The sequence below is a fragment of the Mustela nivalis genome, assembly GCF_964662115.1.
Source record: "Mustela nivalis genome assembly, chromosome: 7".
Taxonomy (NCBI): Eukaryota; Metazoa; Chordata; class Mammalia; order Carnivora; family Mustelidae; genus Mustela; species Mustela nivalis.
This window is the reverse complement of record NC_139026.1, coordinates 26,414,493-26,440,004: the sequence shown is the minus strand read 5'-3', so window position 1 is coordinate 26,440,004 and position 25,512 is coordinate 26,414,493. Positions and strand designations below refer to the sequence as shown.

Sequence of the window (25,512 nt, the reverse complement as noted above, 5' to 3'; positions counted from 1 at the left end):
CATTCTTCTATTACAGAGCATTGTAATTACTTTTAGATGTCCACTTCCCCTTACCTGGCTATGAGTTTTAAAAAGGGAGGACCCTCACCTTATTAACTGCTTCCCAGTCCCTTGCATATGTTTGGTGTTTACTGACACTCACTACAAATACAAAAGGGAAAAAAGTTAAGTAACTGTGAGAAACAATTCCAATTTTCCTGTAAAAGAGTATACACATTTAACACAGTGGTTCTCAATCAGGAGCAATTTTGTCCTTAGGAAACATATGGTAAAGCATGAAGATAATTTTGGTTGTCACAAAAGAGGAAAAGGATGGGGGAAGGGGTGCTACTGGCGTGAAGTGAGTAGAAGCCAGAGGGATGCTGCTGAAAATCTTAGAATGCAAAAGGACAGCTCCCCACAACAAAGAATTATCCAGTCACACATCAGTAGTGCCTTGGCTAAGAAAGTCAGTTGTCAAGTAACTTATTCATCTGTGATGATCCCATATCACGTCTCAGCAATAATCACAATTCCAATTCTGCAATTTCAATTGAAACTTCTGTAACTGTTGTGTATGCACCAACACACAGTCTTTATATAAAAGCGGTCCTTATACAATGATAATGCCTAACAACATTAAACCAAGAGTACTGGAAAGCATCCCATATTTCTGAAAATTAATCTATAACTACCAGAATGTACTTTTTTTTTTCAAAGTTTTGTTTTTTGTTTTGTTGTTGTTGTTAGTAATCTCTACACCCAACATGAGGATCAACATCATGACCCCAAGATCAAGAGTCGCATGTTCCCCCAACTGAGCCAGCCAGGCGCCCCTACCAGGAGCTACTCCTAAGTCAGTAAACACTTTATTTTATTTATAAACTTCAAAGCAAACCATAGGCCAACTAATTTTCAGATGTGGAACTATGACAAAAACACAGTCTGAGGCATGAGGTAATCGGTTCCTCCAGGTCCGAAGGAAGAAAAATCTCCAAATACAAGGAGTAAATCATGCACAGATGTCTTTACAGTTGAACCCAAGAACTGACGGCAAGAGTAAAGGGCATGCCCTTGCTATTGCCAAAATCATCGGCTTATCAAGATTAAAAAAAAAAAAAAAAAACTCTGACAAAACCACTGCAAAAAAAAAAAAAAAAAAAAATCATCAGATGTCATACAGGGTGGTGGATACACAAGTTAACTATTTCTCCCCCTGATACATGACCAAGTTTCACATGACTTGAACATTTCACAAAGCTATGCAGGAGCCAAGAACACTCCCTCCCTTTCCATACAGTGGATGACTCAACTGTCTTGGGCACACTCCCTGGCTTAATACTACAAATTCACTAATTTCTTTTGTCCTTTGAACGAGTTATTCTACTCCCTCAGTAACCAACCGAGTTTGGCCCCAACTTCCCAATCATTTACATTTTGTGGCACCCTATCAGTTAAAAAGGGGGGGGGGGGTGGTGGCTCTCCAAAAAACAAAACCTTGAGTACAGCAACTCTTGTAGGAAATGATACTCTATCATCCTACGAACTGATTTCTAAACAATACACATAAAGCTTCCCATCGCTCTTGTCTTTATATCTTAAAGGTTTTGCCTGCTTTCCCACACTGGCAGAAAGTGAAGGAGTAAGTGTCTATCACTGGATAAAGCTTACTGCGAATTTATTCTTGGAGAGCTCAAAAAAGGTACTGGGCTGAGAGGGAGAAACGCATTTTTAATTGGGGGAAAGAAAAGTTTCCAACAGTGAGTAATATCTTCCTTCTCAGCTGATTTTGCCAGTAAGTGTCGGTACCACGACTGGGCCCGAGCTAGGCCGGGTTTCACCACATACCCCAGCCAAACCGCAGCCGAGTGTGTCAGGTGCGTGCAAAGTTGGGGGGCGCGGTGGGCGGGGAGGGGGGAGAGGCTGAGCAAGCCCCCCGCAATCTCCCACGGGGCGCTCTCCACCCGGCTGGAGGCACTAACTCTGCATTTGCGCTGCCGTTCCCGGAGCTGGAAGGAACGCGCCGGCACCACACCCTCCCGCCCCGCCGCCCGTCTCACTGACAGCCCCGCGCTCGGGAGCGCGGCGCCGGGCCTGGGTGCGCGGGGCCGCCGGGGACTCGGCGCCCGCCGGGGCTCCGGCCTGCCTGCCCCGCCGCCGCCGCCGCCCCATCCGCCCTCCCTGCCCCCGCGGCCCGCCCCCGGGGCGGACGGCCGAGGCCTAACCACCTCCCGGGCTGCGGGGCCTACAGAAGGAAGGAGCCCGCGCTGAGGAGCGGCACCCGCGCCGCCGCCTCGGCTCCTCAGCTCGGCGGCGGCGCCCGCAGCCCCGGGCTCGGGCTCTCCCGCTCACGTGCTGCCGGAAAGACGGTTTCACTCTCTTACCCTCTGCAAAATCCTCCTAAACATGGTTTAAACACCACCCGGGCCGTCGCGGTGACTCTCCGGACCCGGCGCGGGACCACTCACTACTCGGGGGTGCGCGAGTGGGAGAGACTGAGTCGGGAAGGGACGGGGGAGGAGGTCGGGGCTAGGCGGTGGCGGCAGCCGCTCGGGCAGCCCCGACTTCCCCACAGGCGGCGAGAGGGAGCGCGCGCCAGCGAGCGACGAGGTAGCCTGCGAGCGCCCGCCCGCCGGCCGGGCCGCCCCCGTAACTGACAGCTGGGCGGACCCGCCCGCCGCTGCCACGCCCACCCGGCCCGTCCATCCGCGAGGGGCGGGGCCTCAAGGGGCCCGGCCCGGAACTGCGACCAATCGGAAGCGGCGGCGGCGTGGGCGGCTGCGTGACGGACAGGCGGCAGGACGCTGGCGCCGCCGCTCCTTCCGGCGGGCTAGAGGACGGCGCGGCGGCCGAGCGCACTCCCGCACTCCGTCAGAGGCCGTGCCCGCGCGCCGGCCGCGAGCCCGCTGGGGAGGTGGGTGGGGAGACCTGGGCCCGGCCAGGGGATGTCCCTGACCTCCGCGGGAGGAGGGGTTCGGGGGTGGGTACCTGCGGCAGCAGCTCAGGCTGCTTTGTAAAATTTGTCGCCGTGACCCTGGTCTTGACCCTACCCTCGAGTGGATCCTCGTTTCTGCGGGGAGCGCTCAGACCCTGGGTGAAAGCAAAGGATAAAATCGCAGACACGACCTGTCTGTGTGGCTTCCCTCCTCTTGGCCAACCTCTGCTTTCGTTTCTCTGCTCCCTTGCTTCTAATTTCAGCCAAAGAGAAAGTAAAGAATCAGAAGAAAGAGTAGGAAGAAACCGGAATTGGACTTGGCACGAGAAGTTTAAGGTTGTCCTTTTTGGGCCATAGCATCAATATTTAATCGACTGATGTCGCTAACATGTTATATTCTTTTCCTAAAGCCCTTGTGTGGCCCATTCTCCTAAGAAATATTAAGTCCTGTTTTGCTAATAGTCATAAAGTGAATCGACATGAATGAGTCTGTTTCATAAATAATAATAATAATAATAATAATAATGTCCCAGATAAACAGGACGTGGACTTCAAACTGACTTCCAGGCACCACGTCATTATTTAAACTCAAAAATCACAGTTCCGGGGGCGCCTGGGTGGCTCAGCGGGTTAACGCGTGGGACTCTGGATTTCCGGCTCACATCCGTGATCTCTGGCTGGTGTGAGCAAGCCCGCCGTGGGGCTCCAAGCTCAGCCGGGAATCTGCTTGGGATTCTCTCCCCCGCTCTCCCTCTGCTACTACTCCCTCAAGTGCTCTCTCTCTCTCATGTAAATAAATCTTTAAAAAAAAAAAAAATCACAGCTCTGGAGTCCTACCATTCTGCTAACATTCACAAGCTAAGAGGTTCAGGAGTTTTACCCTGGGAGGAAGAGAGAAGACTTTAATATTTATGTCTAAATAAGGAAAGAGACAGAATAATGCAATTGACCTTCCTGGGAGAGGGGAAACCTAAGATCTACCCAAGCAATGAATGGAGTGCCTTTTGGAAAGTGCTTACAGATTCTTTGAAAAGATGCAGCAAATATTTTCAAATGAGTTAATGTAAAATGTTTTATAAAGTATTGTATGGTGTAATACGTTTCTATTCAAGACATGTTCTGTTTTTTATTGTGTTTTTTGTGTTGTGTCCATGGTGCAGCAGAACAGTTGTACCTACAACTAATATATTATTTTTTTTTAATTTTTATTTTTTATAAACATATATTTTAATCCCCAGGGGTACAGGTCTGTGAATCGCCAGGTTTACACACTTCACAGCACTCACCAAAGCACATACCCTCCCCAATGTCCATAACCCCACCCCCCTTCTTCCAACCCCCCTCCCCCCCAGCAACCCTCAGTTTGTTTTGTGAGATTAAGAGTCACTTATGGTTTGTCTCCCTCCCAATCCCATCTTGTTTACAACTAATATATTATTAAGTACTATTGATAATAGCGCACTTAAGTTTTTCCAGACAAAAATAGCAAAGCACACACTTTCCATCTTCCCAGACACAGGTACTTTATTTTCAGACAACATGGGAAATACTTTGACCAACATAGGGCGATAAAACTATGTGGCATAATAAATACATAGCTGGTCTCTGCACCAAGTTACTGACAGAGTTCCTAAGACCCTGGTAATTCCCTGACTAAAAGGGTGCTAGGAGCATCTTTTGTTCTAATATTTAATCTTTGACCCTGATTCCTGACACCAAAGCTTCTCAGACCCTTGGAATAGCCACAAAGATAAGAGTGTCTGTATGCTAATGAGGTGACTGGTGGTTGGGGATTGCTAGGTAATTTTAGGATGAAGGCTAATCTCCAGAAAGATCAAGGCAGGATTAGCAGGTTGCAAGTTTCAGGTCCATCATCCCCCCACCTCCAGGAGGGAAGAGGAGCCAAAATAGTTAATTACTAATGGTCATTGATTTAATCAAACCTGACTGTGTAATAGAACCTCCATAAAAATCCTAAACCATGAGATTTGGAGAGTTTCCAGGTTACTGAACACATCAAGGTATGATGTGCCAGAAGAGAACAGGGAAGATCTGCACCCCTTCCCCCAAATCTTGCCCTATACATCCCTTCCATTTGGCTGCTCCTGACTTCCATCTTTTATAACAAACCAGTCATAGTGAAGTGTTTCCCTGAGTTCTGCGAGTTGTTATAGCAAACAATCAGTCATGAGGAGGGTGTTGCAGGAACCCTCAATTTATAGCCAGTTGGTCCAAAGCATAGATGACAGCCTGGAACTTGGGACTGATGTCTGACGTTGGGGGGCAATCCTGTGGGACTAAGCCCTGAACTTGGAGGGCCTGCACTAACCCCACATAGTTAATATCAGAATTGAATTTAATTGCAGGACACCCAGTTGGTGTCCGGACAATTGGCAAATCACTTGGTGTACAATAAAACCCCACACAGTCAAGTGTTAGAAGAGTTGTTAAGTAGGGGCACCTGCCAGTTCAGTCAGTAAAGCATATGACTCTTCATCTTGGGGCTGTGGGTGGAGCCCCACATTGGATGTAGAGATTACTTAACAATTAAAATAAAAAGGGGGGCACACCTGGGTGGCTCAGTCAGTGAAGCATCTGCCTTTGGCTCAGTTCATGATCCCAGGGTCCTGGGACTGAGTCCCTTCTCTGGCTCCTTGCTTCTCCCTCTCTCTGTTCTGCCTGCCACTCCCCCTGCTTGCGCTCACTCTCTCTCCTCTCTTTTTCTGACAAATAAATAACTAAAAATCTTTTTAAACGATCTTTCTTAATCCTAAAAAAAAGTGTGTTCTAAGTAGAGAAAGGAAACGGGTTTACTTTTTTCCCATTTAAGTGAAGTTTGTTTCTCTTTTGTTTATTTTTCAAAAGTTAATTTAGTTTAAAGCTGCTTATTAATGTCACATGCTAAGGCCTTCTACACAGGAATTCTCCTGTGGAATTTCTTGCCTAATATTAGAAGACATTCTCATCTGTTCAGCTAGATGGGTTCTTCAAAAGTTTGTGTGCTCCCCTGCAGCTTATGATATGACTGGAACAATACCCTAGAGAACTTAATTGCTCAAAAGAAAATGAGCAATGGGTGAGATATTCATGTCTCTAATTTAGCAGCTCCCACACTGTTCCGCTTACCCTGCCTGGCCACTAATCCCTGTCTATTGAGCTCTCTCCATGCATACTCCATTCATTCTTTGACTCCAAGACCTCCAGTCCATTGGCGCCTCTCACCTTTGTACTACCAACCATTTCTAGATCCTCATTTCCATCAAAACCTAACTTAAAGGTTGCCTGGGTACTCAGTGGGTTAAAGCTTCTGCCTTTGGCTCAGGTTGTGATCCCAGGGTCCTGGGATTGAGCCCCAAAGGCAGGGAGCCTGCCTCCCCCCCTCTCTCTGCCTGCCTCTCTGCCTACTTGTGATTTCTGTCAAGTAAATAAATAAAATCTTAAAAAAAAAACCTAACTTCAAAGTCCATGATCCAACTTTACGGCCTCTCCCCCTTATGAATATGCTTAATTTCTTTCCCTCTCTCTTCTTTGTCTGTTGTTTTCATCTAGCAGAACCGGAACCCAGCTATTCACCACTGTGTGCCCCGAAGGAGCAGGAAAACAGCGCTGGAGCAACCCCGCGCCCCCCTCCCCCGCCCCCGTCAACCTCCCCACACCCCCACCCCGTGTAGAGCTAGGGCAATCGCACTCACCTCATCTTAATAACCACAAGGCTCACAGAGGCACTCAACACTGGCTGCAGGCATCCTGTTTCCCTCGCCTGGTCTGCTTTCTCTTCTCTGGTCTTTCTTTGTCCAAAATGGCTTTTACACCGTGGTGGTTTCGCTGTCTTGCCTTGCATTTTCTTCTTAGGCCACTCCAGTCAAGTAATCAAACATCCTTCCTCTCGCCAAAAAGCCTCCTGACCTACTCCAATGAGACTGCTCGTGTTAATGTTAATGTTAATGACGTACCTGTTTCCTAATTAATGAACAGCCTTATTGGTTTGACTTTGACTCTTGTTTACATTGAGAACAGTTGGCCATTCTCTCCTCAAATTATTTTTTACTCTTGGCTTCCTTTGACAGTACACTTTCTGGCTTTTCTCCATATGAGCCTTCCTTCTCAAACTCCTTTGACTTTTCTATTGCGTAACTTAAACGTGAGTGCTCCTGTTTTGTTCTAGGGTCCCTCTTGTTATTGTCCCACACAGCCTGGAAGGCATCTCAGCCAGTCTCCTGGCTTTAAATTTCAACCGTCTACCCAAGACCCCCAAGCCTATCTCTCCGGCATTAACCTTTTCCCAGATTTCCAGACCTGCACAACAAACCATCCACACAGTTCTCCTTGCAGGTCTAATGAGCATCTCTAACTTAACATGGCCCAAACAAAGCTTTCCTTTTTTAATGTTCGAAACTGCTTCTCTGCCAATTTTCCTGTCTCAGTACTTACTACTACTAGGAACTTCATTGGATCAAACAAAAAATCTTGGCATTACCTTTGATTTCTCTCTTTATCTCATCACTTCCCTTTCTTCTAGCCAATCCACCAGAAAATCTTGATAGGTCTACCACGAAAGCAGAGCCTAAGTCGGCCACTTCTTTCCATTATCCCCCTGGTCCATAGCACCATCGTCTTCATCTCCTGTCTAGACCAGCAGAGGAGTGTCCTGGTTGCTCCCCCTGTTTTACTTTGGCTTCCCTATAATCCACAAACTGCACAGAAGCAAAGAATGACTTTTAAAAATCCATATCAAATAATGTCACTGTCCTCTTTAACTAAAGCTTCCCATCACAATCACAACAAAATCCAAATATTTTATCCTGGCTCACACACCTTCTGATCTGTCTATGCCCACTTCTCTGCTTTCCATTTTTAACACTCTCCCCTTGGTTTACTCTGCCCCAGCCTCAATGAACTTTTATTCCTCAGTTGCACTAAGGTTGTTGCTGCCTTTGTGCCAACCAGTTCCTATGTAGGAAATGTTGTTCCCTTAAGGAGCCAAACCCATTTACAGAAACATAAGATACCTAGGAATAAACCTAACCAAAGAGGCAAAGGATCTGTACTCCAAAAACTATAGAACACTCATGAAAGAAATTGAGGAAGACACAAAGAAATGGAAAAATGTTCCATACTCATGTGTTGAAAGAACAAATATTGTTAAAATGTCTATGCTACCTAGAGCACTCTGCACATTTGATGAAATCCCTATCAAAATACCATCAACTTTTTTCACAGAACTAGAACAAATAATCCCAAAATTTGGAGGATATGGAACCAGGATCCATGAGCTATAGAACCAGAAAGACTGACCCCAAATAGCCAGAGGAATGCTGAAAAAGAAAACCAAAGCTGGTGATATCACAATTCCAGACTTCAAGCTCTATTACAAAGCTGTCATCATCAAGACAGTATGGTACTGGCACAAAAAAGACACATAGGTCAATGGAATAGACTAGAAAACCCAGAAATGGACCCTCAACCTTATGGTCAACTTATCTTCGACAGAGCAGGAAAGTATGTCCAATGGAAAAAAAAGAGCCTCTTCAATAAATGGTGTTGGGAAAATTGGACAGCCACATGCAGAAGAATGAAACTGGACCATTTCCTTATACCATACACAAAAATAGACTCAAAATGGATGAAAGACCTAAATGTAAGACAGGAATCTATTAAAATCCTAGAGGAGAACACAGGCAGCAACCTCTTCAACCTTAGCCACAGCAACTTCTTGCAAGACACATCTCCAAAGGCAAGGGAAACAAAGGCAAAAATGAACTATTGGGATTTCATCAAGATAAAAAGCTTTTGCACAGCAAAGGAAACAGTCAACAAGACCAAAAGACAACCAACAGAATTAGAGAAGATATTTGCAAATGATGCATCAGATAAAGGGCTAGTATACAAAATCTATAAAGAACTTATTCAATTCAAATCTCAAATAACAAATAATCCAATCAAGAAACAGGCAGAAGACATGAACAGACATTTCTCCAAAGAAGACATAAATGGCCAACAGACACATGAAAAAAGTGCTCAACATCACTTGCCATCAGGGAAATACAAATCAAAACCACAGTGAGATACTACTTCACACCAGTGAGAATGGCTAAAATTAACAAATCAGGACACAACAAGGTGTTTGGTGATGATGCAGTGAAGGGGGACCCCTTACACTGTTGGTGGGAATGCAAGCTGATGCAGTCACTCTGGAAAACAGTTTGGAGGTTACTCAAAAAGTTGAAAATAGAGCTACCCTAAGACCCAGCAATTGCCACTACTGGGTTTCTACCCCAAAGATACAAATGTAGTGATCTGAAGGGGTACCTGCTCCACAATGTTGATAGTAGCAATGTCCACAATAGCCGAACTATGGAAAGAGCCCTGATGTCCACTGACAGATGAATAGACAAAGATGATGTGGGATATATATATATATATATATATATATGATGATACACACACACACACACACACACACACAAAGAAATCTTGACATTTGCAATGATATGGATGGAATTGGAGGGTATTATGGTAAGTGAAATAAGTCAGTCAGAGAAAGACAATTATCCTATAATCTCAGTCATATGTGGAATTTAAGAAATAAGGCAGGGGAAGAGAGAAAAAAATGAAACAAGGTGAAACCAGGGAGGGAAACAAACCATAAGAGACTCTTAATCATAAGAAACAAACAGGGTTGCTGGAGTGGAGAGGGCATGGGTGGAGGGATGGGATAGCTGAGTGATGGACATCGGAGAGGGTATGTGCTATAATGAGTGATGAATCACAGACCTGTACCCATGAAACAAAGAACACATTATATGTTAATTAATTGTATTTAAATTTTTTAAATCACCTGAAATAAAAGACAACTTATTAAAAAAAAAAAAAAAAAGGAAATATTGTTCCCTGAGCCCTTGTGGTTAATTTCATGGCATTCATGTTGTACCTCAGAAGTCTCCTCGGGGCACCTAGCTGGTTCAGTCAAAAGAGCATGTGATTCTTGATCTTGGGGTCTTGAGTTTGAGCCCCACATTGGGTGTAGGGATTACTAAAAAAATAAATAAATAAACTTTAAAAAAATCACATCCTCAGAGATATCTTTAAGGATCATCTCATCTAATGTGGTCTCCCGTCTATCACATCACCCATTTTAATTCTCTGCAGAGCAGAGAAAACTATCACTTCTGACTTTTCTTATTTGTCTATATCTCTCCAACAAGAATATAAGTTCCCTGACTACAAGAACCTTAATTCTTGTTTGCTGCTGTATCCTCAATAATTAAAATAGTGCCCAATAAATATCTGTTGAGGAAGGAAGGAAGGAAGGTCGGTCTGTGGTTTGAATGTTTGTGCCCTCCACCACAAATTCATATGTTGCATCCTAAGTTCCAAAAGTGATAGTGGTGATAGCAGGTGGGGTCTTTGGGAAGTAATTAGATCATGAAGGTAGAGCCCTCGTGATTGAGATTAGTATTCTTAGCAAAGAAACCATAGTGTTTTCTAGACCCTTCCTCCATGTAAGGATAATAATATAAGTCTGCAGTCCAAAAGATGGTCCTTATCCAACCATGCTGGCACCCTGATCTCAGACTTCCAGTCTCCAGGATTGTAAGCAATAAGTTTCTAACATCTGTGGAATTTTGTTATAGCAGCTCAAGCTAAGATAGAAGGGTATAGAACTATTCTTATAACAGTTGTCTTACTGGGTTCCTCAATCTAGTTATCTTCCTGCTTGTGAAGATATGGTCCAAATCCAACAATCTTGAGAGTCTTTCAATAATCTTTTGATCCTACTTGGTGAACTTTTTGCTTTTCATTTAATATGCGTGTTGCTTGACTGTTGAAAATTTCCCACAACCTACACCTGACCTTCTGTAAATTAGAACATTTTTCTTCTTGTTAATTTCACATGTGACAACCAAATAATTCATTTGCAATTAGAAGCAAATCCATGAAAAATCACAACATAATAAACAAAGTGCAGATAAAGACTTTGTATATATGTAAGGCAAAAATAGTTTAGGAATTCTAAAAAATATACACAGTACTACTAACCAGCTATTTGGCATCAAGCAGATTTTTTTTCAAGTAGATTTTTTAAATTTAACTGAATTGTTCACTTTTAACACACTCTATTAGCAGCATTGAGCCAAATAATTGAAGCCTAGTATCAAGCAACTTGGTGTTTCTTTCATCCCTTGAGGGCAGTCTGAAGAGGAAGGTAAAGGCAAGGACTTGAAAACAGTGGGGAGACGCATGAACTCTCCATAAGTCCTTACTGGTTTTCTCAATACTCTAGTTGACTTGATTAACCTCAAGAAGTATCAGGTTTCCACTGACTTTCTTTGGAGGTATGGTTTAGGGAAGATCCCAAATTAACAGTTAATGGTTTAAAATCTATTTTTAAAATACTTCCCTTATTAAAATTAACAAGTCAGGAAATGACAGATGTTGGCGAGGATGTGGAGAAAAGGGAACCCTCTTACATTGTTGCTAGGAATGCGAGCTAGTGCAGCCACTCTGGAAAACAGTTGGGAGGTTCCTCAAAAATTTGAAAATAGAGCTATATGACCCAACAATTACACTACTAGGCATTTACCCCAAAGATATAACTGTAGTGATCTGAAAGGGCACCCGCACCCCAATGTTTATAGCAGCAATGTCCACAACAGCTGAACTATGGAAAGAGCCCTGATGTCCATCAATAGATGAATGGATAAAGAAGATGTGGTATACATACACAATGGAATATTACTCAGCCATCAAAAAATGAAATCTTGACATTTGCAACAACGTGGTTAGAACTGGAAGGTATCATGCTAAGTGAAATAGGTCAATCAAAGAAAGACTAATATCCCATGAGCTCACTCATATGTTGAATTTAAGAAACAAAACAGAGGAGCATAGAGGAAGGGAGGGAAAAATAGAACAAGATGAAACCAACGAGGGTGACAAACCTTAAGAGACTCTTAATCACAGGAAACAAATTGTGGGTTGCTAAAAGCAAGGAGGGGGGTTGGGGGATGGGGTAACTAGGTGATGGACATTAAGGAGGGCTCATGATGTAAAGAACACTGCGTAGTACATAAAACTGATGAATCACTGAAGCTACCTCTGGAACTAATAATATGTTAATTAATTGAATTTAAATTTTTTTTTAAATCCCAGCAAATACATAATTAAATAAAGAAATAAATACCAGGGAGAAAAAAGAAAAAGAATACTGCCCTTAATTTATATGTGATAAGCCATGGCCAAGCCTATTTCATTTAAACCACAAATTAATGGAGTACAGCATAGACCACGCAGAGGTGGCACAACAAAACTTCCCACCAATGATCACAGGGTAGACCTCATGGGTGCTGAGATGGCTCATCCCATCCAAAGTGCATGGTTGGGATTTCTGACCTGGTAGACTTCTCATTTTGCATGGGCTTTCCAAAACCACACATGGTGGCCACGAGGCAAGCCATGGGGATCTAGGATATAACTCATCTTTTTTATCTCATGAATATTCTTTACATTGCCTATTTGAAAAGAAATCAGTGTGAAATCAGTGTGAAGCCAAATCTAAGTCAGTATTCTTATCAGCCTTCAAACTGAGAAAGCAGCCTGTAGACCCCCTACCTGAACAGCCCACCAAATGCAGTAAGGTACATGGAGGGTACCTGGGTGGCTCAGTTATTAAGTGTCTGCCTTTGGCTTGGTCATGATCCCAGGATCCTGGGATCGAGTCTCTCATCGGGCTCCCTGCTCAGTGGGGAGTCTGCTTCTTCCTCTCCCTCTGCCTCTCTCTCTCATGAATAAATAAAATATTTTTTAAAAATAAGATGCATTGAATTCCATAAGAGATAGTGTCACTGCACCGTAGAAACGGAACTAATATGTGAAGGTGTGTTCTCACTCATTTCCAAAGTGTGCATGTGAGGTCTGGTGAAGTTATTTCACAAGGTTGGTAGAGAGATGTCATCCAAGCATTGGGCAGGGCTAGCATTTCCTGGGGTTTTCTCAGTCCAGTGTTTTTCTAAACGTGTCCCTCAAAATCCTAAGTCCTCAGAGGCCACTGCAGTGGGTGGGCAGAAGGAAGCAATTGGTCCTACTCTATCTACCCTTGCATCAGCTAATGTGGCTCCACTTTTGTCTCTTACATAATGGAATTCAGAGTAAGATTTCTTTCAAAAAAAAAAAAGGGAAGTATCACTCAGGAGCCCAGAAGGAAGAATGTAATTGAAGAAATTTTAAAGGAGAGAACTGCTGTATGGTCAGAAGTTAAGAAAACCAGTAAGAAATAGGAAAGCACCCCTAAGTTAGCAACAGCAGGAGTTACCCCAGATCTAGCTGAACTAGTGCCTAAAGGAGCAAGAGGAGGTAGCAGCTGCCAGAATGCAAGGAGAACTAGGCAAGAGAGACAGGATAGGAGCCATGACCTTCAGTGGAGGAATATTTAAAAGACACTTAGACATGAAAGGGAGGGTACCAGGGCACTGTAAGTCTTGGCCTCTTTCTCCCTTCCACCTTCTGGATTTCCTGCAGGAGTTTCCCACTGTTCCAGCCCAACTCAGAGCCAAAAAGCAAAGGAGCCTGTGAATGGAGTGAGCAGATCAAGTTCAGCCTTTGGAAGCTGAGCAATTAAGATCTCATGCTAAGTAAGAGTCGAGCTACCTTCCCTCTGGAAGAAATGTCAGAAAATAAACTGGATTCTATATAGGTTCATATATACTAGATCTAAACTATTAAGAGCAAAGAGTCTGGTCTGGTTCTAGACATGTCATCCACGCTGTCTCCAACTCTATCTAAATGTTATATATGAGTTCACTAAAGTTCAAAAGTCAGAAACTTACCCGTGCCTACAAAGCTCTGATTATTTCCATCTACCACACTGAAGGAAAAATAACAGTCAACATTTTAAAGCTCTTTTCAATTAGAAAGTTCTGGAAATGGATGGTGGGAATGGCTGTACAATAATGTGAAGGTACATTATGCCACCGAAGGGTCCACTTAAAAATAATTAAAATAAAATTTGAAAATAATAATTAAAAATAATTAAAATTTTATGTTAGGTTCATTTCACCTCAATTAAAAAAGATGTGACAGTGGAAGCAAGGGGTTGGAATTGATGCTGGCATGCCGGGTCTGAGGACCCAACAGGGGTCCTGCCTGACCACCTGAGGATCCTTGGCTACATGCAGGATAGAAATCCAGCATGAGGTTCCTGACTGGCTTAGTTGTAGAGTATGAGACTCTTGATCTCAGGTCATGATTTCAAGTCCCACACTGGGCCTAGAGCACACTTAAAAATACATAAACAAATAAAAATTAAGGATGGAAATCAACCATGAACCAGCAGGAAGTGAGAGCAGAGTTTATTGAGAATGTACACAGGGAGCAGAGACAGAGGGAACCTCTGGGAGTCTTGGAAAGGAAAAGGAGAATGAGTCTCATCTTTGCTGGAGGTATGGGTTTTTATTGCAGATGATAGTCTGCTGTACGTGTCCTTGCAGGTATCCAGAAACTGGTCAAACAAGTCCTTGTTCTGATGTCCTTCATAAGTCCCTAAGGCTCTGGCGCATCAAGGTGTCTGGAGTCGGTGGTCTCAGAAAACATACATGATGACCTCACCTGGTCAGTCCCCAGATATCATCTATTGTGCTGGAAGACTCCAGAGGAATCACTAACTCCTTGACCTTTATAGGTAGGATAACCATTAAAGCCTCTGCAAGGCAGGGGTACAGGTCCTAGCTAGAACAGATGCAGGAAAAGAAGCAAAGAGGAAAAAAAAAAAGCTTTTTTTATGGAGTCCCTTCAGTTTCCTTGTCTCAGAATGATTCAAGGAAGGGGTCATGAGCCAAGGAGTGCTGCCAGCTTCCAGAAGCTGGAAAAGGCAGGGAACATTCTCTTCTTTAGTCTCCAGAGGGAATCAGCCCCTGAAGACACCTTGACTTAAGTTTAGTGAAACTGATAGCAGCATCTCACCCTAGAACTGTAAACTAATAAATCTGCACTGTTTAAAACAAAACAAAACAAAAAACACAAAAACGTCTTTTTAAAGAACAATATGTGCATTGAATTTGGAATTTATTGATTGTGACACCATGTGTAGCCAATATCTGTAAATGAGTTTTGAAAGAGGGAAGGAAGGAAGAAAGAAAGGAAGGAAGGAATTTCAGACCACCTGTTGGTAGCAAACTTACTGAGTAAAGCCTCCAAAACATGTAGTCTCTTTTTCCCTGACTTGGTAATTTAAAATTATGCCTGAAAAAAAAAAATACATCTGCAAATTCTTTGACACTCCTTCCATTAAAAGGTGGACTCTAATTCTTCCCACAAAGCTGGGCAGGACTTAGTAACTTGCTCCAAATGAATAGTTGCTACATGACTTCGAAGGCTAGTTTAAAGTGTTTGCCAAATACAAGTGGAATGTTTGCTTCTTTGTTTGTTTTATGTAATTGTTAGCTCAATAAGTCTTCCAAGAAGTTGTCTTGTTTGAGAAATCATGTGATGAACTTGACCTTGAAGCTTCTAGACAAGCACTAGAACTACTCAACTTTGGAAGGACACTGCCAGAAGGTACACAGAAGAGCGACTGGTATTGTTATTACTTACCTCCCATATCCTTCTCAATGGGTCGCCAGACATTCTATGGTTTCTATTACAAATTATTTATTTGCTGATGATCTCCAAATCTGCAGTCTGGCTCTCTCTTCTAAATACGAAGCCAAAGGGCACCTGGGTGGTTCAGTTGGTTGAGCAAGAGACTCTTGATTTTTGCTCAGGTGAGGATCTCAAAGAGTCATGAGATCAAGCCTCATATAGGGACTCTATCAGAGAATCTCTCCTTGCGATTTTCTCTCTCTCTCCCTCTGCTCCTCCTCCTGATCATGCTCTCTCATAAACAAACAAACAAACAAACAAACCCAAATATTTAATAGCCTACTAGATAAATCTACTTCAACCACGGAATCATCAAGTTCAATCTGAAATGTCTCAACTCTAAAGTGAGTCATCGTCTGCCTCTTCTGTTCACCCTTCACTCCATTCCCTATGACCCCCTCTGTTCCCCTCACAGTGCTGGCACCAGCATGCCCAGATGAGAAACTGTCCTCTTCACCTGTTCCTTTCTTACTTTTTTTTTTTTTTTTAAGATTTTATTTATTTATTTGACAGACAGAGATCACAAGTAGGCAGAGAAGCAGGCAGAGGGAGAGGAGGAAGCAGGCTCTCTGCTGATCAGAGAGCCCAATGTGGGGCTCGATCCCAGGACCCTGGGATCATGACCTGAGCCGAAGGCAGAGGCATTAACCCACTGAGCCACCCAGGCGCCCCTCCTTTCTTACTTTTGTCCATATATAATTAATTGCCCACTCCCATAAATTCTATCTCACATCATCCCATTTTTTTGAGTCATTCCATTCTAATCTGAGATGCCAGCTCACCTCTGCTTTTGGTCTTGCCTTTCTCTAGTTCATTCTCCACCCTGTAGTGGGAGTGAGCTTGCTAAAACACAAATCTGATCATCATTATTCTCTCGCTTAAAACTTTTCATGAGTTCCCCATCCTCTTGAGGATAAAAATTTAAATCCAGTCCTGCGGCTTACAAGGCCATCACATGCCCCGGCTCCAGCTACCTCTCTGGTTCTTATCTCCAGACAATGTTTCCTTTGTACTGTTACAAATCAGGCATGGTGAACTATCGCTCTTTTCTGGTTCATCAGTCTTTCCTTTATCTGAGCCATTACATATACTATTCCATACTCCTGAAATGTTCCCTATATCCATCCTCTCTTTGTCCAATTCCAATTCGTGCCCAACTCTTACCCCCCCCCACACACACACACCAACTAAGCCACACAACCTATGTGCACCTCGGTTTTGTACTCAAACCTATTATAGGGGAGAAGAGACCTCAGCAGACTCATAACACTCTAGGCTAGGGGACAAGTTTGTCCCTAAGCTACATCATTCAACTAACTCCACTTTTTCTGAATACAGGACCTCCCCCAACCCCACCACCAGTTTTTCAATTATAATTGGCTTCCTAGGCAGTTTTGTCTGTAAAGAGGAAATGTACTGGTCCTGTTGATGCAAGCATAACAATCCACATGAATATTTTATTGCCCATTGTAAATTAATAAAATGACATTTCAGTCTCGGTGAGCTTGGATAATATGAGTTTGCCAAGAGAAAACTTTACTTTCAGTGAGCTGACGAAAGTTCAAGTTTTGAGCCTGCAAAGCGAAGATTCAGAGCTTGTACCACAGTGAATTTACCGATGTAAATGAACTTCCTGATGTCTCTTGACAGCCAGTTGGCCTCCCTGGGCTGCATAATTAGAATGATGAGTTGCAGAGAATTTAGACCTACCACACTTCCATGTCCCCCTTATGATTTGATAGGAACTCAGTGCTGGAACATTCCAGAAGCCATCTATTTCAGCACTACATTGCTTAAACCCATAGACAGCTTTAGAATAGCCTGAAAACCTAAAGTAGAATATTATAGTCAGGATTCAAAGAAATGGTCCTTTATAATTTACTAATGTGAAAATGTCGTGCCATAGATATGGTGGGATGAGTGAGGCATGAAAGATGATAAAGTACTTTACTTATTATTATTAATAGTTAAATTATTATTGTGCAAGAAATATTTCAGCACTTTCTCTATATCTTTTGTTATTTTAAAAAGAAAGAAAGAAAACAGAAAACAAAAAACAAACAAACAAAAAAAAAAAAAACAGGGTGCCTGAGTGGCTCAGTGGATTTAAGCTCCTGACTCTTGGTTTCAACTCAAGTCATGATCTCAGGGTTGTGAGATTGAGTCCTGTGTGGGGCTCCACACTCAGTGGGAACTCTGCTGGAATTTCTCTCTCTGTCAAATAAATAAATAATAAAAATCTTTTGGGGGAAAAAAACCTTTTTTCTTTATTAAGAGAGAAAAAAATCTCCCTGATAACTCAGATCAATCACCTCATTCATGTTACCATTTCTAAATAATATTGAAATATTTAATATCATTCTTGGCAAGATTACATAAAAAACACATGGAACGCTTTAAAAAATGCTTTAAGGACAATGCTTGTTACAGGTTAGTTGACTAAACTTTGGGATCCCAAAAGATATTTCATTAGACAGATTTTAGTCAACATATAAAATGGACAAGCAAATGAATTAATTTAGTGAGAAAATTAAAGAAGATCTTGGGGGAAAATAGTCTTCTTTCTCTCCCTTTTACCATGGAGGTGAGGAAAAACGTCCTCTACCTGATTCTCAGCTTAAGTACCTGGGGATCTGGAAACTAAAGTAACAGAAGACAGGTTAGCAGGTGAAAAGGCAAACAATTTTTATTGATCTTAGTATTTACATGTGCATAAGGACATCACAAAGAAGAAGAAAGAGGAGGAGAAAAAAGGGGCGGAAGAAAAGAAAGAGCAGGAAAAGAAGAGAAAGGAGAAAAACCAAAGAAGTGGTTGGATTTGCAGACTAATTTGTCATTTTGACAAAGAGGGGTATGTTGAGAAGTGACTAGACAAAGGGGAAGGGTGTAGTTATCTGCGGCAGATAACTGTGGGAAAGTGACTAGTATGGGGGCCGCTCCGGCAGGCAGATAATTTTGAGCTGAAGGCAATCAAGACCCTGTAGGCTCAATAGAAACTTTTACCCCTGCATTAATCACATAGAAGAATCTAAATTGGAAGTCTTTCCCAGAATAAGGGTCATTAGCAGAGATAAATTTTATCTGAGTGACCCATCTGTAGTCCCGGGCAAACATCTGTTTACCAAACATTTACTCTTTTTTATCTTCCTATGAATGGCAGTCCCTTCCTTTGAAGTCACAGACTCCTCCCCCTTTCTTAATTCAGGATGACAAACCTCATCTTGCCTGTCTTTGGAATTTCCATGCCTGTGTGGTTTTCCCATATATAAGTATATAACACTATTAAATTTGATTTTCTTCTGTTAGTCTGTCTCATGCTAATTTGATTCTTAGTTCAGCTAGAAGACCTTTAAAGGAGAGAAGAATTCTTGCTCCCCAGCACTGGCAAATAGAAGTCTTGCCCCTGGCTGGGTAGGTGGAATGCTAACTTACCCTTCTGATTTGGCACTGTCCCATTCTAATCAACTTTGCTCAAATAAACTCTTACAATTTTTAATATGTCTTAGTTTATCTTGTAACAAGAAGTAAGGATAGCTCTCCTTACCCGGTACAGGGGAAGGAAGACTGTGTCTGGCTTTCAGGCAGAAAAAGGGAAAGCAGACAACTCTGTTATAAAGATGATTTAAGAAGACCATTTAGGTTCTATGGACGAACTTTATTTAACACTAAATGAAGCAGACAGTCTTCTTTCAGAGAACTGCAAAATGGGGCAGTAGGCAGGGGCGCCTGGCTGGCCTGGTGATAAGAGCACGTGTCTCTTGATCTTGAGTTTGTGGGTTCAAGCCCCATGTTGGGTGTAGACATCACTTAAATAAATAAAACTTAAAAACAAAACACACACACACACACACACACACACACACACACACAACACCCAAAACAGAGCACAAGGCAAGAAGCTTTTATAGGATAGTGCTCGCTTCAGCAGCACATATACTAAAAAAAAGAAGCTTTTATAGGATAAAGAATAAAGAGCCAGGAAGAGACAAACAGAAAATACCTGATGGCCAGGGTCCACATCATCAGTTTCAGTGAGAAGTCCCATACTTTCCTTGGCCTTTGGGGATTGGTTGACTGGGTACATGGTGCTTCTAGTCAAGCTCCAATGGTAAAGATTATCTAAGTTTTAATAGGCTTTTGTGGCAGCTTCCCTCCGTGCCCTCCCTAGGAGCAGCTCCGTCTTGGGCCCAGAAATTTATTTCAATGGCCCTTGATTCAGTCTGCTGTTTCTCAATTGCCTTTAGCTCAAAATATGCCCAAGTGGCATGGTCTGAACCCCTTCAATCTAAAACACCTTTCCCAAGGTATAGAGCATAGTGGGGCCTTCAAAAACAATGATTAGATTGCCCAATTCATTTGGAATCCAGATGAGAATTTGGTTCTGATGGGTTGCAGAATATGTCACCCCAATACACACCTCTTTGGCATAAGGTTTATTTAGAGCTGGTTATTTTGAGAAGTGGCTGATGCAGAAGCTGTGAAACAGGATGTAAGTTATCCTTTTGCAAGGAAATCTCTGTTTGTAAGTGTCCCCTCTCCGTACTAGGAAGAAGGGGGTACTGCTCCTCCTGGTTACCTCCCATAACTGCCCCCCCCCAACCTCCCAGCGACAGACCAACACACAAGCCTTTTTTTCTTTCATATTTACCTGAAGATGGTTTTTTAAACTGGCTTCGGTTTCTTTGGGGAGTTGCTGATTTTTCCCTGGGTATCCCCTCTGTGTACATAGGTATGTATGTGAAAACACTTCTATTTGTTTCTCTTCATCTGACTTTTATTACAGGTGTCTCAGCCAATGAAGGGTAAAAGGAAAGTTATTTTTTCCTCCCCTACCATGCATTCGAGAAACTACTGCACACTGCAGGATTTCTTTTCCTACAGTGCTTGTGGTTCTTAGTCATGCTGCTTAGAAGAACGAAGAGGTAGACCAGACGGAAAGTGCTGGGCAGTAAGGCAAAGTTTATTGGGCAACAGCACAAAGGTCTCAGAGAGGTAGTGGACCGGAGAAGGTTGCCTTGAAGGGTCTAAGTGTAGGGTTTTTTAAGAGATTGTTGGAGGGCTGTTTTAATCTGATTAACTTTCCCTGCCTACCAACCAATCAGGTTTTTGTCCACGTGCTCATCTACCTATCAGATAGTTGTTTAAGTGGGGAAGAGTGGTATAGAATAACAAGATGGCATCTTTTTCCTTTTAAGGGTGGTTTCCTCTGGGGGACTAGCCCTTGCCTGCCTTTCTTCTGACTCTCCTCCATTAACTGCATTATAAAATCCAAGGATAAAATTTTTTAAAAAACAAAATTCAGCCAAGTAAGTTGAATGTTAAAGATCTAATGGTTTTATCCAATAGTCATGAATCGGGCAGCAGCCTATCTCGTAACGACAAGGATGCTCTCCACAAGTGGTAGAAAATGGAAGTTTTTGATGGGCCAAAGGCAGGGGGGTGGGACAAGGAAATTTAGGGCAGATTACTTACACCAGGAAAATTTACCTTCCCCTAGAGGAAGGCAGGGAATCTCATCATGGAGATTACCTCACCAGTACTGCCCAGGAAATTCCAGACTGACTGGATTAAAATTCCACCTCTGGGAGAGGCTGGAACTACCATTAGGTGAGGTATTTAGTGTTGGCAGGACCTAGCAAAAGTGATCCTGTTTTGGGCCCATTTTTTCTTTTTAACAAAGGTAAAGCTCATAATAAATAATTTCATCTTGTGGTGGGAAATTAGTAACAAAAACCATCTTTAAATTCTATTATATACTGAAGAAAGATTCTAAGATAGTATGTAACCAATTTAGTGGAGTAATTTTAAGTTGCAAGGTTTAAGGTATTGTTATGTAAACCAAGATTTCTGTCCATCTATGTTGACAATCTTGATGAGTTCAAAACACTGTGTGGCAGACTAGAATAAAGAGATCCGTTGTATCTTCTGCTCTGACTTGGAAAGTTGAAGACACTTGGAAAAATGAATTCATTTTTTAAGCCTGCATAGTATTTGCTGAACCTCCTAAGGAAGTTGGCTTGAATCATTGTGCCAACAGTTTAAAGGGAACTGTATCTATTTTTTGTTTTCATTTTATTGTATTTCGTTGGGGGGAGCATATTTTTTTTTCTATTGTTTGGGAAATTATTAACTGCTAACTTTTTGCAGAAGTGGGTTCACTCATAAATCCTCTAAAGAAATGTTTCCCAGATCTTTGTATTGCCAACTACTCACTCTTAACAGTTAGTTTAGGAAGTTTCTTTTTCAAGCAAAAAAGCACTATTTGAGACCTAGGTTGACTAGAAAGCAACAATTAGTTGTGGTCATAAAGTGTTCTGTTATACTATAGAATAAAGATTAAATATAGGTGGTTAAGAATCCATTTTGATTTGAAAAAGCTCTGCTAAGTACAATTTTTCAATAGTGAGAAACGTCATTCTATTAAACACTGCAAACATCCTGCATTGCTTTTAATGTAATTGACATAATGATATAAAGTTGCAATGGTTACTTACTTATTCTACATTATTACTTTGTTTTGTAACTTTTTGTTGCAAGGAGAAAGTAACTCAACAGAAAGCTCACAGATAACATGTATTGAGCACTTAACTAGAATGTTGGGAACTTCTTAACAGCACCTCACACTAATCCTATGAGACAGAGAGGAATTAAATAACTTTTCCAAACCAAAAAGTGGTTGAGCCCAGATTTGAAGGCAGGCAGGCAGTCTAACTCCAGAGCTTGACCTAGTAATGATTTCAAATGCTTGAATACCTAGTGGACTGGTATAAAACACCAGTGTGGGGGCCGAGAAAAATCAAGACCATCCCACCTCAGGTTTAGCCTTAGCATAAGTACAGCCATCTTAGCTCTGGCAGCCATCTCAGACCGCTGTGCCCAAGGGCTGAACTTTTCCCCACCCTGCTTTAGTTCCAGAGACCCCTACCCCGCTTTAGGAACAGGAAGCTCCACCTTGCTTTGGTTCCAGAACCCCCCACCCTGCTTTAGTAACAGGAATCCCCACCCTGCTTTAGTAACAGGAACCTATAAATACCCCTGCCTTAACTAAGCTCGGGGTCCAAGTCCCTACTCCTCTGTGTGGGGTATACTTGGTCCCAAGCCTAAGCTTGTCAAATAAACCCTCCACGTGTGATTGCATCGGTGTTTGCTCCTTGGTGGTCTCTTGGACGCGAAAACTCGGGTATAACAACCAGTAAAGTAGGTAATATTGTTTGAGAAGTTGAAATGTTTTATTTATTTACCTATTGCTAAACTAGTTAAACAAGGAGGCCAATGATGAGATGGCTTTAATGCCACCCAAGCAAACCAAACCCTAAGCCTGCAATGCTTCAAGATTAAGAAATAAAAACCTGAGAACAACCAATCACAGTCAACTAGACTTTTCTAAGTAAGGCAAACGTATAGGTTAGAGCCAATCAAGTCATTCCCTTGCTTTGCCCCTGCACCTTATCTAGAAGTCTTTCCCCCAGCTTCTGTGGGTGGAGTGCTGCCAACCACATCTCATTGGACATTGCCAGATTCAAATGGATTTCTGCTCAAATAAACTTAAAAAGTTTAACATGCTTCAGTTTATCTTTTAACACTATATATATTTTTAAAAGATTTATTTATTTATTTATTTATTTATTTATTTGCGAGAGGGACAGAGCACGAGGTGAGGGGAGGCAGAGGGAGAGGAATAAGGAGACTTCCTGCTGAGCATGGAGGCTGATGAAGGCTTGAGGTAGGGCTTGATCCCAGGACCCAGAGACCATGACCTGAGCCAAAGTCAGATGCTTAACCAACTGAGCCACCCAGGTGCCCCAATTTACTTATTTGACAGAGAGAGCTAGAGAGCACAAGCAGGGGGAGCAGTAGAAGGAGAGGAAGAAGCAGGCTCCCGGCCGAGGAGGGAGCCTGATACAGGGCTCGATCCCAGGATTCTGGGATCACGAGCTGAGCTGAAGGCAGACAATCAACCATCTGAGCCACCCAGGCACCCTGTGTGTGTGTATGTATGTATGTATATCTATCTTTCTATAGATAGATAGATAGATAGATAGATAGATAGATAGATAAAACAGTCTCAATAACCTTTCATCCCTTATAACTGTATGGTCCTCATGATCTCCATTTTTATTTTTTTTAAGTTTTTATTTATTTGTTTGACAGATCACAAGTAGGCAGAGAGACAGGCAGTGAGAGAGGGGGAAGAAGGCTCCCCGCTGAGCAGAGAGCCTGATGTGGTGATCCATCACAGGACCCCAAGATCATGACCTGAGTTGAAGGCAGAGGCCTAACCCACTGAGCCACCCAGGCGCCCCTTGATCTCCATTTTTAATGCCTACTATTCCATCAACATTAGAATATTTTAAAAAACCTACAAGGTTTTGTTTTTCTTTTAAGTTCTTGTTTTATTTTTTTAACATACATATTTTGAAATATCTGTATTTTTTATTTTTTGGTTGTTCACTAAAGATGGTTGGCAAATCAGAGCTCGGTAAATCAATTCTCTATGATCATATAAAATTTTCAGAAAGTTAAAAACCCTGATATAGAATCAAAGAGATGTTTATCTCATTAATGAAAGAGCCAGAAAGGTGATAAACCATAGGGCATAGGACAGACAAATTATTTCTAGTCACTGAGGAAAAAAAATGCTGGAATAAGCTTCCTAAATTACATAAAAATTGATTAATGCCCTACAGCGCAATAAGTCTAATCTTTGGGTTGTAATCTCTTCTGCCAGGCATAAATCATTTGCATCTCTAGGGGACAAGGTTATTTACATTGCTATCACTTACAGATTATTCACATCAATCACTGTCTGGTGTTCTACAATTTACCATCTATTCTTACAGTCATTTTTGCCACTTGTCACTCTAATGTTACATATTTTACATATTTATCTTGTTTATGGTCTACTCCCTCCATTAGAATATAAAGGCAGAGTATTTTCCCTCTTTTGTATACTATAGTATACCCGAAACAGTGCTCGGCATACAAAAGATACTCAAAAATATGTGTTGAATAAATAAATGAGTAAAATCAAAGAAAGATGTGGTTCACTTTGGCTTTAAGAACACAAACCATTTTAAGAGAAAAATTTGAAAAAATATTAAGTAAATAGGCCCACAGTAAATTAAAAAGTAAACTAAACTGTGGTTACCTGAAGGATACCCAAGCCCTCAATAGTGGTGCTTAAATAAAGACAATTTCCTGACCAACTGTCTATAGAAAGATTAATAGAAATGACATATGATGAGCTAGAAAAACAAGCAGCATCTGTAGAAAATCTATTAGCCCCTCACTTTCAAGATGAAAGAATTGTGTGGGTTCTCTGAACAGGGCTGGGGTGTGGGGTGGTGGTGGCCAGGATACCTAATCCAGATTGTGAATTTCACCAAGATAAGTCCTACCTCAAGCAGCTACTCATTGTTGAAGATGACCAGAATATACCACCTCAAAATATGCTACTGTTGCATAATGATTATTTTGAATCAAAGTCAATTAAGATACTACAGTCATGGGGAAAAAACTCTCATCCCTCCCCCATATAACTAAAAGCAGGGCAAACTTTGCCATCATAAAGATGTCTCCTTCTGCTGTACCAGGAAGAGAAAAACAACTCTTAATCCCAGGGACTCTCAATCACTTGAGACAGCATGACTCTTACCAGACCCGAGACTGGTACCTGATTAATTTGTGTGACAAACTTTGCAAAATGTTTTATCTTCTATCTTTCTAGAAGCTCAGATCCCTTTTCCTTTGTCTTGTCCCTTCTCCACAATGTATCACTCTTTGTTAAAATGATATATAAGCCTTTGGGTCTGATCTTCTCTTTGGGGCCTTCATTTCATTTCTGTGAGGACTCTCACACACATATAAAATAAACCTTCTCCTGTTTATCTATCTTTGGTCATTTCAATTTGCAGGACTCCAGGCACCGAACTTAAGAGAGTAGAGGAAAAACAATTTTGCTC

General features: G+C 42.1%; 1 protein-coding gene across 2 annotated transcripts in view; it reads right to left on the bottom strand.

Moving 5' to 3' along the window:
• EEA1 (early endosome antigen 1) overlaps positions 1-2,674 on the bottom strand; it is a 125,046-nt gene extending 122,372 nt beyond the window's left edge. The window contains exon 1 of one of the 2 annotated variants that reach the window (XM_082739263.1): positions 2,364-2,674. In XM_082739263.1, the coding sequence (XP_082595389.1) occupies positions 2,364-2,387 (24 nt within the window). In that variant the 5' untranslated portion in view covers positions 2,388-2,674. The remainder of the gene's footprint in view (positions 1-2,363) is intronic. The other variant, XM_082739262.1, reaches the window with a different exon arrangement.
• Between the last annotated feature and the right edge of the window lie 22,838 nt (positions 2,675-25,512).